At 43.4% G+C, this 15,052-nt stretch overlaps 1 protein-coding gene across 1 annotated transcript; it reads right to left on the bottom strand.

Moving 5' to 3' along the window:
* Positions 1–390: 390 nt before the first annotated feature.
* On the bottom strand, positions 391–12,819 carry f10 (coagulation factor X). Its single transcript, XM_085449531.1, has 9 exons — positions 12,683–12,819; positions 5,464–5,624; positions 5,240–5,264; positions 4,951–5,064; positions 3,862–3,993; positions 3,421–3,710; positions 3,010–3,127; positions 2,310–2,497; positions 391–1,406 (listed from the first exon to the last, which is right to left on the bottom strand). The coding sequence occupies exons 1-9, from the start codon at positions 12,741–12,743 to the stop codon at positions 984–986; spliced, it is 1,512 nt and encodes a 503-aa protein (XP_085305657.1). The 5' UTR covers positions 12,744–12,819; the 3' UTR covers positions 391–983.
* Positions 12,820–15,052: the final 2,233 nt, after the last annotated feature.

Raw genomic sequence — 15,052 nt, 5'->3', positions numbered from 1 at the left:
AATTATTTGTTTTTTGACATTTTATTCACATGATTCTCTAAAGAGTTAAAAGACCACGCAGTTTCCCGTAAACGCTCTGTTCTTGAAGTGGACTCTGGCCTTTCCTTTAAAAACAAGCAAAACAAGCAGAAGGTCTCCATGTTTGTTTGTTTGAGGTAAACAAGGATAGATTTCATCACTGACATTTTTACATAACATTGAGTTTATCCAGATCAAGTAATAAGATGGTTCTTTAAAACCATTGTGCCACAAATTTTACATTTTCTTGAGCAAAAACACAATTTTGTAAAACAACTTTTTTCCAAACTGTCACTGGAGATTCTTCCACCTTTTGAATTACTATTATAAATACAAGCTATACTTATCATTAAATGACATCAGGCTTCAACATGTTCTTATAGTTTGCTTTTATTTGCTTCATGTTCAGTTTAAAAGCTTGTTTCTATCAGTGACACATGAAGCATACATGGAACAAAACATTGAATTGCTGAGATTATGAAATGCATTCTGTTTAAAAAAAAATGTAATTATACTAAAAAAAAATGTATTCAATCAAATTTCAGAGGATGTATCCTGTTTGAGATAGTATACATCTTTGATGGAAACAATCTCATGAGAAAGACTTACAGAAGAATCAGTGAACCAACCAGAACACGAAACATCTAAAGTGGAAATTAAGACCAAAATCAGAGCCCAGAGGAAATGATGGACTTGAATTGTTCAGAAATATGATGTCAGATGATTGCCCTGGAAAAATAAACATTAATACAAAATTAATGTTACATAAAATAAAATTAAAAATATAAAGGACCAAGAGTAGTACCCTGAGGAACCCCCAAATAATTACTGACTCTAATTCTGTTCGTCACAGGTAGGATTTGCAGCTCTTTGCAGCACTAGGATGAATAGGTTTCTCTGACTGTTCATTAGTGATTACATGAGTGGTGCAAAGTCTGGCCGATCTCTGCTCAGTGACAGATGTTTTACAGATAAAGCCTTGTTATTTGGGCATGGTTCCTCTTCATCCTGCTGCCGATCTTGTTTTTTTGGATCAGCGTCTTCATACCATCACGGATCCATTGAATGTACTTGGACACCTGGGTGTAAACACCATACTTGCCCTTGCGTGCACAGCCTTCACCCCAGCTCACGACGCCAGTGACAAAGTAGGTGTCACGGTAACGTGTGACATGAGGCCCGCCACTGTCACCTTGGCAGGCATCCTTGGCTATTGTGTCATAACCAGCACAAAACATACGCTGCGAGATACGTAAAGGAGTGGATTCGATGCAGGTTCGACGGTCCACATAAGGTACAGATAGGCGCTGCAAGATGCTGGATGGCTCCCGACCCTCGCCGAGACGTCCAAAACCGCTAACCATGCCATCCGGCTGCTGCATCAGGACCTGACAATAGAGGTAATCCATGTATGATTGTCATATAAACGTCACATAATCAAACAAATTTGGTAAATTCCTTTTTGGTTGTTTTTTCTTTTCTTTATGTTTCTTTCTTTCTTTTTTCTTTCTTTTAAAAAAAAATATGAACTAAAGATTAAGGCTGCATACACAAATGTTTTGCTCAACCAAACCTTTTTATAAGCTTCTCTGTTCAAGTATAAAATCTAGTTGTTTATCAATCGTCTGAAGTAATAGGAAAAAGTTTATTAAGCAAGATAAAACTTTTTGCTTTTACTAATTGCACCGTCACCTCAAAATTAGATTTTCCATTACATTTTGCATTATTGACATCAGGGGATTCTCAGAATTTTAGTGAGAAACAAAATAAAACTCATGTGGCACCAGCAGCAGTATCTGCATCCTCTTTGGCCTCATATGAGAAATCTATTATTAATCTAGGTGTGATGGATTCTCTAAAGCTCAATTCTCATGTGAACAGAGTGGTAAAACCCTGTTTTTTCCAGTTCTAGCTATGGTTAAAAATTAAGCCTCCTTTGTCCAAACGTAACTTTGCTTTTATAACACCTTGTCTTAATCACCCAGGACTCGTTGCTCACCTACAGCTGATGCAAAATGCTGCAGCTCGCTTTTTATCTGCTGCAAGCAACATTATGTCAGTCCAATTTCACCTTCAGTTCACGGACTTCCAGTTCATTTACAAATCCAAGTCTCTTAATGATTGCACCCCCATTTTATCTATATCAGCTGCTACATCCATCTGTCCCACCTTGTTGTCTACGTCTCTATGCTCTCTTTTATGTTTGGTGTTACAACACTTTGGTCAGGCCTGTTATGTATAAATAAAAGTGATATGTAATGGTATAGTATGATATGATTTTAAAAATTCACCTTTTCAGCAAATTCTTGCTCAGGAATGCAGGCTGGCACAATGAACCTGCTGAATTTGATGGGTGTGGTTAATTTGATGAGTGCAATGTCATTGTGGTAGGTGTCTGCCTTGTACCCTCTGTGGGTGAGGATCGTGTCCACAATATGGTCAGCTTCAGTGCCCTCATTTACCAACCTGTCAAATTCACCTGAGTGCAGAGAAAAAGCAAAGATGTTCAGCGATGTTTTAATGAAAAATCATAGTAATTAAATTTTTTTTACAGCATACAAAGCGCTTTGAAAACAGAACACTGTTAATCACGTCCCGATAAGGGACATGGCCTAAAACCTGTGCGTAACCAACAAAAAGTTCTAAACTGCACTATTTCTACCAACTTAAAAAATGCACATAATAACCTCAGCATTGGTAATGTTCTATATTAAAAAATTGTAAGTGATCATTATTTCTTTTTTACAGAAGTTGACAAAAGGGTATATCTGTACCATATCTCATACTTTGAAAAAAATACCCACATTAAAATCTGTTATAAAATTTATCATATTAAATATACAATTGAAAAATATGTCATATGGACCATAAAGTTAAGTTAAAGATCATAAATTAGATTTATTACTTCTTAATAGGCATAAAGACATTATTACCTTAATGTGATGAACTAAAATTATATACGCAGGTTTACAATTGGTTCATCAAACCTACCGAGCCTCACGTTGAAGTAACGTGACTGGTTCATGCAGTGGGCAGCAGTCAGGATGATGTATTGATTGAGTATTGTTCCTCCACAAAACCCAATATTATCTTCATTCACAAGGAGAGCCTATGAGGACAAAAACAGCCACCCACCCCCCCAAAAATGAAAAAAACATTTGAATTGACGATGTAAAACCTGTGCAGAGGTCTAAGACATGTGAAAATGAAGTTTAATGCTATGAACTCTTAGGTGTCAGCTGAGTATTGATAATGCCTTCTAGATGTTTACCCTGAGGGAATCATGTGATCGATTGAAGGTGATAGTATGGGTTAGGGTTACTTTTTACTGAAACAGAAACTGTATCTGGCAGGTAAGTTCTTAAATTATAATCCCAAAACGTTTTGTGAAAGAGTCTCTACCTGCCATGGGCATTGTCCTGGTGGACAGTCCTCCCCGTTGACAATACGAGTCATTTTCGCCATTTCAGACTGAATCATCTTTTCCAAATTAGGATAATGTGCCACGTTTTGGCTTTTGTTCTCAGACACTGAGGACATTGGACCAGCATCCTGGACATAAGGCTGTGTTGTTAAGTTGATGTTGCCGGTGCTGTTAAACTTAGTTATGTTCCCCTCTGTTAAGTTTTTCCTCTCATACCAGAAAACAGTCCGAACGGCTTTGCTGCTGATGGCACCACATTTGTACGTTTCTGAAAGAGTTTGTATGGTAATGAGAGGTTGAGTTTTGGGACCAGAAGATTTCAACATTATGGTTTCCAAAGTCTGATCTGTGATCTAGGTGCTCTTTTACTGTTCTGCCATCTGAGTAAAAGACTATTCACATTCTTAAGCCTCTCTCACCGTTGGAGTGGCAGGATTTGTCATCTGATGCCAGGAAGTATCCATCAGCACAGAAGCAATGAATTCTTCTCTGTATCACATCGCAGAAATGTTCACAACCACCATTTTTGTCCTCACAGAGCTGAGGAATAACTGCAAAGACACAGACACAGTTAAGATAGATGGTGCCACTGTTAAAAAAACAAAGTAGGTTTCTGAAAAAACTTTTACATCGTCACAGATGTGCATGGTTTACAATTTGGAATGGTTGAGATTATGCTTAACATCTGAACAATTGCCAAACTGCCAGTATCCTGGTTATATTCATATCTATCCCTTCATACAGAATGTTCATCTACCCAAAGTCTGTGATCCTATGTAAGGGTAGGAACATAGAATGACCATGAAATCGAGAGTTTGGCTTTTATGATCTTCACCAAAATAGAAAAGTATGGCATCCGCATCACTGTTGACGCTGCCTAAATCTGTGTCAGTTTCTCACTCCCCTCACTTGTGAACAAGAAGATACTTGAAATCCTCCACTTAGGGCAGTAACTTATCCCTTACCCAGAGTGGGTGTTCCTCCCTTTTTCAGCACCTCCTTTCATCAGCCAGAACACAGAAAAGTTGTTATGGATGGGTCCACAATAACAATGACCCAAAACATGCTGACAATGCAGAAAGTGGCCACAGGAACCCTGCGTCCATGAAACAGCTCATGTTGTAACAGGGTCTTTGGTTCCTTTTCTTCTGCAGATTTTTACTATTGTTTACCATCCTACCTCAAGAAAGGTCAGGCTATCCCAGGAAAACTAGCGAGAGGAGGCTCAGCCAGCCATGTTTTTGTCCCCACTGCTATCTATACTGAAGTAATATAACCTCCAGAAAGGTTAGAAAACTCCTTCTGAAATGAGCAGTTTTCCCTTTTTGTGGCAATAGTTTTTTTCAGATAAGATACTGAAAATGGATGGGAGCTTTCAAACATTAGCAAAACTTGACCAAAACTTAACCATTACTAACCTTACAGTATATCTACAAGATTGTATTATTGACCAGAATAAGTTAATATGTTTTTCTGAAAGGCAGTAAGTGAAATTTGAAGTTCTTCACCAATTTCACAGTTGAAGCCCTTGTACCCTTCTTGGCAGTAGCAAGCGTAGCTGCCAATTCCATCTTTGCATTGGCCGCCATTAACACAGGGTGATGATATACATGCATCTCCATCTGTGGGACATGAACAGCAGATTGAAGCAAGTGTTTGACTGTAGTGGTCAAAGTACAAGGTTACATTTTAGCAGCTGTCCTCTTTCAGTTGGTAATTGTACATATATTCTAATGTCCTTTCAGGGTATTATTTGTAAAGTTTCAGCATTTCTAAGATTTTAATACAAAAACTTACCAATATACTTGGCCCAGAATTCATCCTGAAAAAACACAAAAGAAAATTAAATTGCTCAAAAGATCTAAAAGCCAGATTTTCCATCACTAAATAATAGTTAATAATGGAAAATACCATAATTTAGACATATGATTCCTAATATTTACAATAATCTTTTCTAATATTTCCTAAAATTTTGTAATGTTTGAGTGCAAATTTAAATGTATTAAAATAAAGGTTAATACAGTTTTTTCTTTGTCTTCAAATATCTCTCGCGCCTCTTCCCAGCTACAGCGCTCCTCCACACATTCTCTTTCCATGTTGCCTTTTTTCCACTCCTCAAAAATGCTGTTAGCTCGTATCCTTCGATTCAGCACTTGATTGGCCACTTGGCTGTCTAAGAAGACTGAGAAAAAAAATGTAAAACATTAAATTAAACATCGGTATTTAATTTAATGATTTCGTTTTAGTGCATTTTGAAAAAGTCATGAAGCAACACTTGAAGTGCCAGAAACACTTCTTCTAATGTCCACTTGAGGCTGGCTCCTAAAGTGAATGAGTCCCCATAGACACCCATGTTAAAATGTCCATCTTTACAGTTAAAATAACATATTTACAGTCTGATACAAATAACTCCTTTCTATAGCTAATTTTGCCCTTCATAACAGCTGCACACTTCCTTAAGTTTAACATGTTAACATAAAAAAGACACTGACAGTCTGTTGCAGGGCAAACACAGAGAGACAGACAACCATTCGCACTCACATTCATGTCTATGGGCAGCCCGCCCCTTCTGGAATATTCTTAATGTAATTACCTAACACAGTGGTTCCCAACCTCTTTTTGTTCGGCCCCCCTTTGTTTTACAAAAAAAATGTTCGCGCCCCCCCCTCGCACGCGCACACACAAGCATGCACAAACACATCCTCCAACCACACACACACCCATACTTTGCTCCATTGCGGTTTATTTCACAGCTCAAACATTTAGTAAACAATTAAGCAAATACAAGTAATCTGCAATAAATTGCAGGTAGTAATAAAATAAACTACTCTCTTTTACGCTATGTCCGCAGCTGCACGAGTATTTTTGAAAACGCAGTTGTTTCGTCAACGGCGTTTCAAATCACCGAAAACTGAGATTTTTTTAAAACTCCTTGGAATACAGAGTTCGTTGCAACGTCAAAGGTATGTGCCTTTTTTCACGTCATGCTGTGCGCCACGTTATTGTTTACATGGGATGAATTGCAGAATGACAGATAGAGACAAAATACTGTTAATCTGACTAGGTCTGACCTAACAGATAATATGACTTGCTGTGTCTTAATGGTTCTTATACCATTTCCATTGTCTATTTTCTACGGATTATCTATAGCTGAAGCTATATAGCTATCTATCTAAATAGCTGAAACTCTGGAAACTCTGGAGCACAAAGGCATTCATAGGCATTCATGTACTGTTTCCCAGTAGAACACACCCAGAACACCTCACCCTCAGCTGACTCCTTCTGATGTGGAGGATTACCATCTGTAATTTGAGACCTGCCAAATGACTGAATTTCTTACCCTATGGCTAAGGCTGAGCACAGCCACTCTTTGGAGAAAACTAATTTCTACAACTGTGATCTGTTGGCCATTACCCAGTGCTAGTGGCCATAGATGAGGTTGGGAAGTAGGCTGCTGGTAAATTGCTCTCTCTCACTGATGGACCAGTGTGGTGCAGGGTCAATGTCTCCTCCCCTCACATGTGACACTCCAACCTTTCATTGCAGAGGACTATGGCTTCAGATGTGGAAGTGCTGATTCTCATACTGTCACGGTTCTGGGTCCGTTGGACCCAGCAATTGAGTTTATTATGTTTTGGTTTACTTTTGCATCATGGATTATTCTTTGTTTCTCTGGTACTTTGTGTTTCAGTTATCTTGGTGTTTTGGATTGTTTTCTCATTCTCTTGTTGTGATGATGTTTATTATTAGAGTTTCATGTTTCTGTTTATCCATGTTTTAGGAATTGTGGTTTTGTGGAGGTAAGCATCAACGACACAGAGCTCTCAGTTCTCACTCCTTCTTTATTCGCCTCCAACATCAACTGCGCATATCGCGCCACAAAACACAGGAACACACTTCCTATACACTGGGTGTGAGTGGAGCCCTCTAGTGGTCCACCACACATGCCCCCCCGAACACCCAGCAGAACTAGTCCAGGACCCGGGGCTTAAGCAAACGGCCGGAACGGCTGAACTGGGGGGGTGGGGAACTGACAGAGGGCAACCCAGCCCGGGAGCGAGGCTGGCACTGGCGGTCAGAAAAACCTGCAGACGACTCGGACTCCGTTGATTTTGGGTCGCTCCTGGGGAAAAAAACAGAATCCATCAGCCCGGTGGCAGGTGGGCGGCCGCGGCGAGGGGCCTGGGCCGGGACCACCTGATCCTCTTGCAAAACGTGCAAGCTTAAGTCTGTCAACAGAGACAACTTCCTGCCGACCGCCAAAGTCCAAAATGAAATGTTTGTTGCCTGGTTTAAGAACCCTGTATGGCCCGTCATATGGTGGACGCAGCGGAGTCCTATGGGCATCGTGCCCGACGAAAACGAAACGAGCAGAGTCCAATGAACTCGGAACAAAAGTGTCAGGCAGGCAGTGGTGCACAGGACCAGGAACAGGAAATGAGTCTCTTGGGGGGCGAAAAGGCAACAAAGAGGTATCGAAACATGGGGGGGGGGGGGCTCTCAGGTAAGAATTCCCCGGGGACCCGGAGAGGCTGGCCGAGGACCAGTTCAGCTGGGGAAGCCCCGAGTTCTTCTTTAACGCAATCCCAGCAAAACCCAGCAAAACCCACGGAAGATGGTCGACCCAGTCGCCACTTGTTAAGGAAGCACGGAGCGCGGCCTTAAGTGACCGGTGAAACCGTTCGCACATCCCATTAGCTTGAGGGTGGTATGCTGTGGTGCGGTGGACCTTGACTCCCAGGCTGTCAGCCATAGCAGACCAAAGCTCGTAAACAAACTGGGGGCCCCTGTCCGAGGTAATGTCAGCAGGGGGGCCGAAACGTGAAACCCACGTTGACAAAAATGCCCTGGCCACCGTCGCCGCTGCCGTGGACGCCAGGGGTACCACCTCCGGCCACCTGGTTGTGCGGTCCACCACAGTCAAAAGGTGCGTGAAACCCTGTAACTGCGGCAAGGGACCAACCAGGTCCACATGAACGTGATCGAAACGCCTACCCGGGACACGGAAAGGTTCGAGGGGTGCCTGTGTGTGCCGTTGGATTTTTGAGCGTTGGCATGGGACACAAACCGCCGCCCATCCTTTCACCATCTTGCGAAGGCCCGGCCAAACAAACCTGGCGCTGACCAGCTTGACCGAGGCCCGGACGCCGGGATGAGAGAGGGCATGCACCGAGTCAAAACCACGACGACGCCACGAAAGGGGAACCACCGGGCGGGGGCGGCCGACATACCGATGCCGACATACACCGGAGAAACCAACATGTGTGAGAGACAGTCAGCGACGTGATTGGACTTACCAGCCACATGCTGAATGTCTGTGGTAAACTCAGAAATGGCCGCCAACTGGCGCTGCTGGCGTGCGCTTCATGGGTCAGAGACCTTGGACATCGCAAACGTCAAAGGTTTGTGGTCAACGTACGCAGTAAAGTTGCGACCCTCGAGAAAAAAACGAAAATGTCGTGTCGCGAGGTGCAGGGCCAGCAACTCCCTGTCAAAAACACTGTACTTGCGTTCAGCATCCCGGAGCGTACGACTGAAAAAGGCAAGCGGTTGCCAGAGACCTGAAACCCGCTGTTCCAACACCCCACCCACTGCCACGTCAGAGGCGTCGGTGGTCAACGCGATTTCCGCCGACGGAAGCGGGTGGGCCAGCAGGGCGCCGTCAGCCAGCGCAGACTTGGCTGCGGAAAACGCACGGACGCGTTCTGGCAGCCAGTCAACCGGATCTTTGGCTGTTTTACCTTTTAAGGCAGCATAGAGTGGCTGTAGCAGGTGGGCAGCTCTGGGGAGAAAGCGGTTGTAAAAATTTATCATCCCCAAGAACTCCTGCAACGCTTTAACCGACGTGGGACGCGGGAAAGCCGAAACGGCCTGGACTCTGTCGGGCAACGGAACCACACCTTCAGCGGAAATGCGGTGCCCGAGGAAATCCAGAACAGGCAACCCAAACTGGCACTTGGAAGGGTTGATGATCAGGCCGTGCGCTGCCAAACGCTGGAAAACCTGGCGCAGATGGGACTCGTGCTGGCTCGCTGAGCAGCTGGCCACCAATATATCGTCCAGATAAACAAAAACGAACAGCAGCCCACGCAAAACGGAGTCCATCAGCCGCTGAAAGGTCTGGGCGGCACCTTTCAGGCCAAACGGCATGCACAAAAACTCGAACAAGCCGAACGGGAACCTGGTGATACCCCCGCACCAAGTCAATTTTAGAAAAAATCGACGTTCCGGCGAGAATGGCAAAAAAATCCTGAATGTGGGGGATGGGATAACGGTCATTCTCCGTGGCATTATTTAAACGGCGGAAATCTCCGCATGGCCGCCAACGACCGTCCGATTTGGGCACCATGTGAAGCGGAGAGGCCCATGCACTGTTCGAACGCTGTACAATGCCAAGGCGCTCCATGGCTGCAAACTCTTCCCGAGCGACGGACAGTTTCGCGGGGTTGAGGCGGCGCGCGCGCGAACACCGGGGGCCCGACCGTGGGAATATAATGCTCAACCCCATGCTTCGTTACCGTGCTAGAGAAATTAGGGACAGACAGCGATGGGAACTCTAAAAGCAAACGCTGAAAAGCATCCCTGGAGGTCACTACATTAGCCCGAATCAGGGGCTCAGCGGCCCGAGTAAAACAGGGTAGCGAAGAAAACGAGAGAGCATCGATTAAACGCCTGTTAGCAACATCGACAAGTAGTCCATGAGCACACAGGAAATCAGCACCCCAAATAGGTACAGAGCTAGCGGCAACAACAAAGTTCCACTGGAAATCCCGGCCATGAAAACAAACAGTCACCAACCTTTCCCCAAACGTTTTGATGGGAGAGCCATTAGCTGCAATGAGCTGCGGCCCACAGTTCGCTGCTAGTCCGTCGGCAGCGGTAGGGGGAAGGAGGCTCTTTTGGGAGCCGGAGTCCACGAGAAAACGTCTCCCGGAGCGCGAGTCCTCTATGAAGAGCAGCCTTTCTGTATTGCCAGCGGTCGCGGCTGCTACGGCGCGCTGGCGGGTCCATTTTCCTGGGCCCTGAAAGCGCAAGGCGGCAGGCAGCGACGCGCATCCATAGCGGAGTCTGCGTTATCTACGGCCCGTTGCATGCTCGAGTCAGGGGTCACCAATGTGGAGGTAAGCATCAACGACACAGAGCTCTCAGTTCTCACTCCTTCTTTATTTGTCTCCAACATCAACTGCGCATATCGCGCCACAAAACACAGGAACACACTTCCTATACACTGGGTGTGAGTGGAGCCCTCTAGTGGTCCACCACAGTTTCATGTATTTTCTGTCCGTGTCTTTTAGTAGTGTTTCATGTTTCCTGTTTTATTGTGAAAGTCTTTGTCTTAGGTTAGTGTGTGCAGCTTTGTTTCCCCCTGTCTCGTTAGCCCTGATCTCTCCCAGCTGTGTCTCCCTCCTGTTGCCCATTCCCTCATTACTACCCTGTGTACATAAGCCCTGTGTTTTCCCATGCTCTGTGTCGTTTTGTACCCTCAGACCCTGCCTGTGTGTTCCAGTTAGTGTTTTCATGTTTGATTTCTGTTTTGTTGGTGCCAGCAATAAAGCTGTGGTTTTCAGTTATATTTCCGTCTCAGAGTCCTGCACTTGGATCCACATCTCCACCTCCCCGCACACAGAGCCCTGACACATACCCGCTGCTTCACAATCAACTGAAAACCACCTGATGAAGCCAACATAGGCTGCAAAAGCAGAGATGAGATTCTGAGACCAACAAAATGGAAGTTTACCGCCACCCGACTAAACCCACAAATTCTTTCCATTAAAACTACAAATATAATCATTGACAAAGGGTTTGCCTGGCAGAGTCCTACATGCGACGGGAATGAGTTTAAAGAGGCATTTTGGACTAAACTGCTGCAATGGTTATGCAGGGAACTGCTTTGTACCTCCTGTTGACAAACACACATTCACCAGCTGGGCTCACGTCCTCATTTTAGGTTTGACAGCGTTTTAGTAGATAAAGGTGAACTGCCTGGATGTGAATTGTGCTGTAGTTTGGGGAAGGCCTCGAAAGGGAATGGCAGCAGCTCCTAGCAGATCCCATCTTTCAAACCATCTGTCTTCTCTGTCCAAAATGTGAACATTGGCATCCTCAAATGAGCGACCTTTGTCTTTTAGATGCAGATGGACCGCTAAGTGAACAAAGCCATCTATGTCCACTGTGAAAGACCATCTTTGAACAGAGGTGGTGGCTTACGACACCAACTGTCTGCCATTTATAATCCAGTCTTGAGATCCCTTCCCAGACGCCTTAACGCCCACTCACAACCTGGGTCATCTGACCTCAGGAAATCACATCATAGGGTGGGGCCAGGTTTCCCAATGAGCTCACCTGAAATCTTGGCTGATTGTGACCCACACCCGTTTTCACACCTTGGCTCGTGTGATTAGGATCATTAGGAGGTCCATTGTCCCTCTTGGGGGACACTGCGAAAGGGCTTAAATCTGGGATTCTCCACCATTTGACCCTAGAACTGAAGAAGCTTCTTCAGGATGAGAGGCGAAACGTCTTGTAGCAACTTAAAGAAGTCCAGACACTTTTCTTTCCAGGCTCCTTAGACCATAATACCAAAAAGTCAAAACTTTAAAAGTGAACTTCAATCCATTTATGTGATAGAAGCTATATTTATCTTTTATATACAGCTAGTCTTCAAAACCCTAAAGACCAGATAAACACATATCTTAAATGTGGTGTAAAGAAGCAGTAAAATGGTACAAATATGGTAATTAACCATACTAGCATAACAACAAACTAGCATAACAGCTAAAATGCTTGTGCTGCAGCAAAATGTCCAGAAACCAATAAGTGATGTCATAGTGGCTATGTGCAGGTTCCGTATAGGCATCTTCTTACCCTTTCTTTTTTGTTTTTGCTTTATTTAGTATTTTCACAAATAAATCAGAAGTTTTTATATTGTTATTTATACAATTATTGTTCAAAAGTCCATTTTCAATGATAAAGAAAATTATGATGATTTAGTAGAGTATTTCCCGTGTGGCATGCATGCTGCTGTCATGCTGACATCACACACAACACACCAAACACACGGGGTGGGGTCACGTGTCACCTGCCATCTGTCAATCACCCTCACCCACAACACCCCCTCTAAAAAACCCAATGCATTCAACATAGTGGTATTTCTTTCTCTCTCAGCTTAAACACCATATTCTTCCCCACTTCTATGATGTGTCATTGTTAAAAGCTAAACATACAGTTTTATAAACATACCATGAGCAGCAGCCAGATGAAAGAACAGGAGTCCCAGGGACAGACGTATACACCAGAACATGGTCCTAGATGTTTATGAGATCAGCCTGGAAAACCCTCTGTGTTGAGTGGAGTAATGGAGTCTGAATGTAGAGATAAGATAGCCGAGAGGAGGGGAGGTGTAGAGGGTAACGACCTCTATGGAGAGGGAGGGGGACGGAGTGTTTAAACTGACTGATTGGGCTAGTTGGGTTTTAACTGAGTCATCAAAACTTCAAGGGAGAACTGCAAGTCCCAGATAGCACTGCTGAAAGTAAAATCCTCCAATCATGGAGGTTGCCCCTCTGGCAACCACGCCAAAGAATGTTTAGTATGACTTCCAGCATGAAATTTATCATGACACAGCCAATCAGATTTTAAAGAGCTCCTGTTATGCTTATGCCCAGTTTTGTATGTTTTTTTATGGGACTAGATAATACATAATGGATAACACAAAGCTATCATTATCCTCACTACATGTGCGCTTTCCTCTAATTGGCTAACTACTGGAAGCAAATAGATGGGCAGGAAGGAGTCATTGTCAGCTGCATAGTCTGTAGTAAGTGGAGTTGCTGTGCCTATAATAAATAAACATATAAGGAGCACCAAAGTTTCACATGTGAGTACTTTATAATTTAGTGCTTTGGTTTGTGGCTTGATCTCCAAACTGTATGTCAACACATCCTTAGCAAGATACTTAACCCCAGTTGGCCCCAGATCCATCAGACCCCATCCATCAGAGTGTGAATGCATGAATTTCAGTCCTTAGGCATAGTAAAAAGCAATTGTGTGAATGTAGCAGTAACAAAGTGCTTTGAGTACTCAAATTGAGCAAAAAAAAAAAAAGTACCAGTCAAGTCAAGCACCAACATGGTTGAAAAAGACTTTGCTGTGAACAGGATCAGGCCAGGTCAAAGGTTTTAGTCTGTTGAACCTTAACCGTCTGTGAAGGTTCTCATTCATCCAGGTCATCATAGTCTAAGGAGCTTGCAAAGAAAAGTGTCTGGACTTCTTTAAGTTGCTTGAAGACATTTCACCTCTCATCCTGAAGAAGCTTCTCGGATGAGAGGTGAGATGTCTTCAAGCAACTTAAAGTCCAGACACTTTTCTTTGCAAGCTCCTTAGACTTGAACCTTAACCCTTGCTGTACTGACCGTCATGGATATATGAAATACAGAAAAAGGCAATGGCATCATCAGAACAGCTGCTCGGGTGGTGCTGTCTACATCCAAAGGTCTTCCAAAATCCAGTATTAAAAAGTTGAAGCTTTTTTGACAACATAAAAGACTGGATCAGTGCACGTCATAGAGGACACAACAGGAGGTCTCATAAAGACCCAGCTTTAAGACTATATCCACATCTGTACACCAACACCAAAATGCTGTTTCTTTGGAGTAAGCCAAAAAAATTTTGGAGTATTGTGTGGACTCCTGTCCCAATGGGTGAAGTGGTTGTTTATCTATTGCAAAATGAGACAGTCAAGCTGCACGTGCTGCTTTTCATGAAACACAGAAAGGAGAGAAGACAAGAGAACCAACAGATTGTCAGAGATAAAAACAAGAGAAGCTGGTGAACTGTGAGCTGTCATGCTAATCATTATACTCTGGAAGTAAAGTAGTATCTGTTGCAGCTGTTGAGCTCTGTTCCCCTACTATGTGTAGTTACATTTCTGGTAAGAGCAAGTATAAGCAACTACGTGAGGTGTAAAACTATGTTGTAGATTTAACCAAGGATTTATAAAACATAAGGGGATTCATAGGGAAGCAAGTTGTCAGCCACAAGGTAGCCATGCTGGTAAATCCTTCATTCAGAAAGTCACGAAACTAGAGACCAATACCATAAACTCAACAGGAAAGTGCACACTGAGCTCAGAAGATAAGTGATCCGCAGGCTCGTGTTCTTGTGTTCTTATAGACTTCCATACTGTCAGAACCTGAGGGGTTGTTTACTGCTGGTCATTAGAAAAAATGCAGGTTTATTTTGTCGTAATCATCAACAGTCTGGATCATTAAATTCCTTGCAGTCAACAGGGAACACTGAATAGTATGAAAGACAAAATTTTAATAAAAGGCACAAAATATCTTGTCTGTATTTGCATAACTCATCTGCCCAGTTCACTATGATTAACCTTTAATAAGCAATTGTCAGCAAGTAAGGTTGGTAGCTTAGTCTGGTTTTGAGTGTTTGAGAAGTTAAAGATATTTTCCAAAGGATGAGCTCAAAGCTGCATTATTGGCTTCTCTGGATATCTTTAATATCTAGCTCACATGTGAACCACATTTATAAACAAGGTTTGACTCTAATAGGAACTCGGAGGGCACCGTGTCTATGGTCAGAGCCTAGTAGAAAACC

This window comes from Copadichromis virginalis, linkage group LG23 (assembly GCF_057382275.1).
Source record: "Copadichromis virginalis isolate Kocher_CV1m ecotype Utaka linkage group LG23, C_Virginalis_male_GT1.1, whole genome shotgun sequence".
NCBI classification, from domain to species: domain Eukaryota; kingdom Metazoa; phylum Chordata; class Actinopteri; order Cichliformes; family Cichlidae; genus Copadichromis; species Copadichromis virginalis.
This window is presented reverse-complemented; position numbering and strand designations above follow the sequence as displayed.

Bases quoted from the DNA above. Each gene is read 5' to 3' on its own strand.
- f10 (XM_085449531.1), bottom strand. From the start codon at position 12,743: ATGTTCTGGTGTATACGTCTGTCCCTGGGACTCCTGTTCTTTCATCTG. The intron at 3,994-4,950 runs GTGAAGAACTTC...GTGTCTTTGCAG, and splicing joins GGGCTTCAACTGTGAAATTG to TTATTCCTCAGCTCTGTGAG. The intron at 3,711-3,861 runs GTGAGAGAGGCT...AAACTCTTTCAG, and splicing joins CAAATCCTGCCACTCCAACG to AAACGTACAAATGTGGTGCC.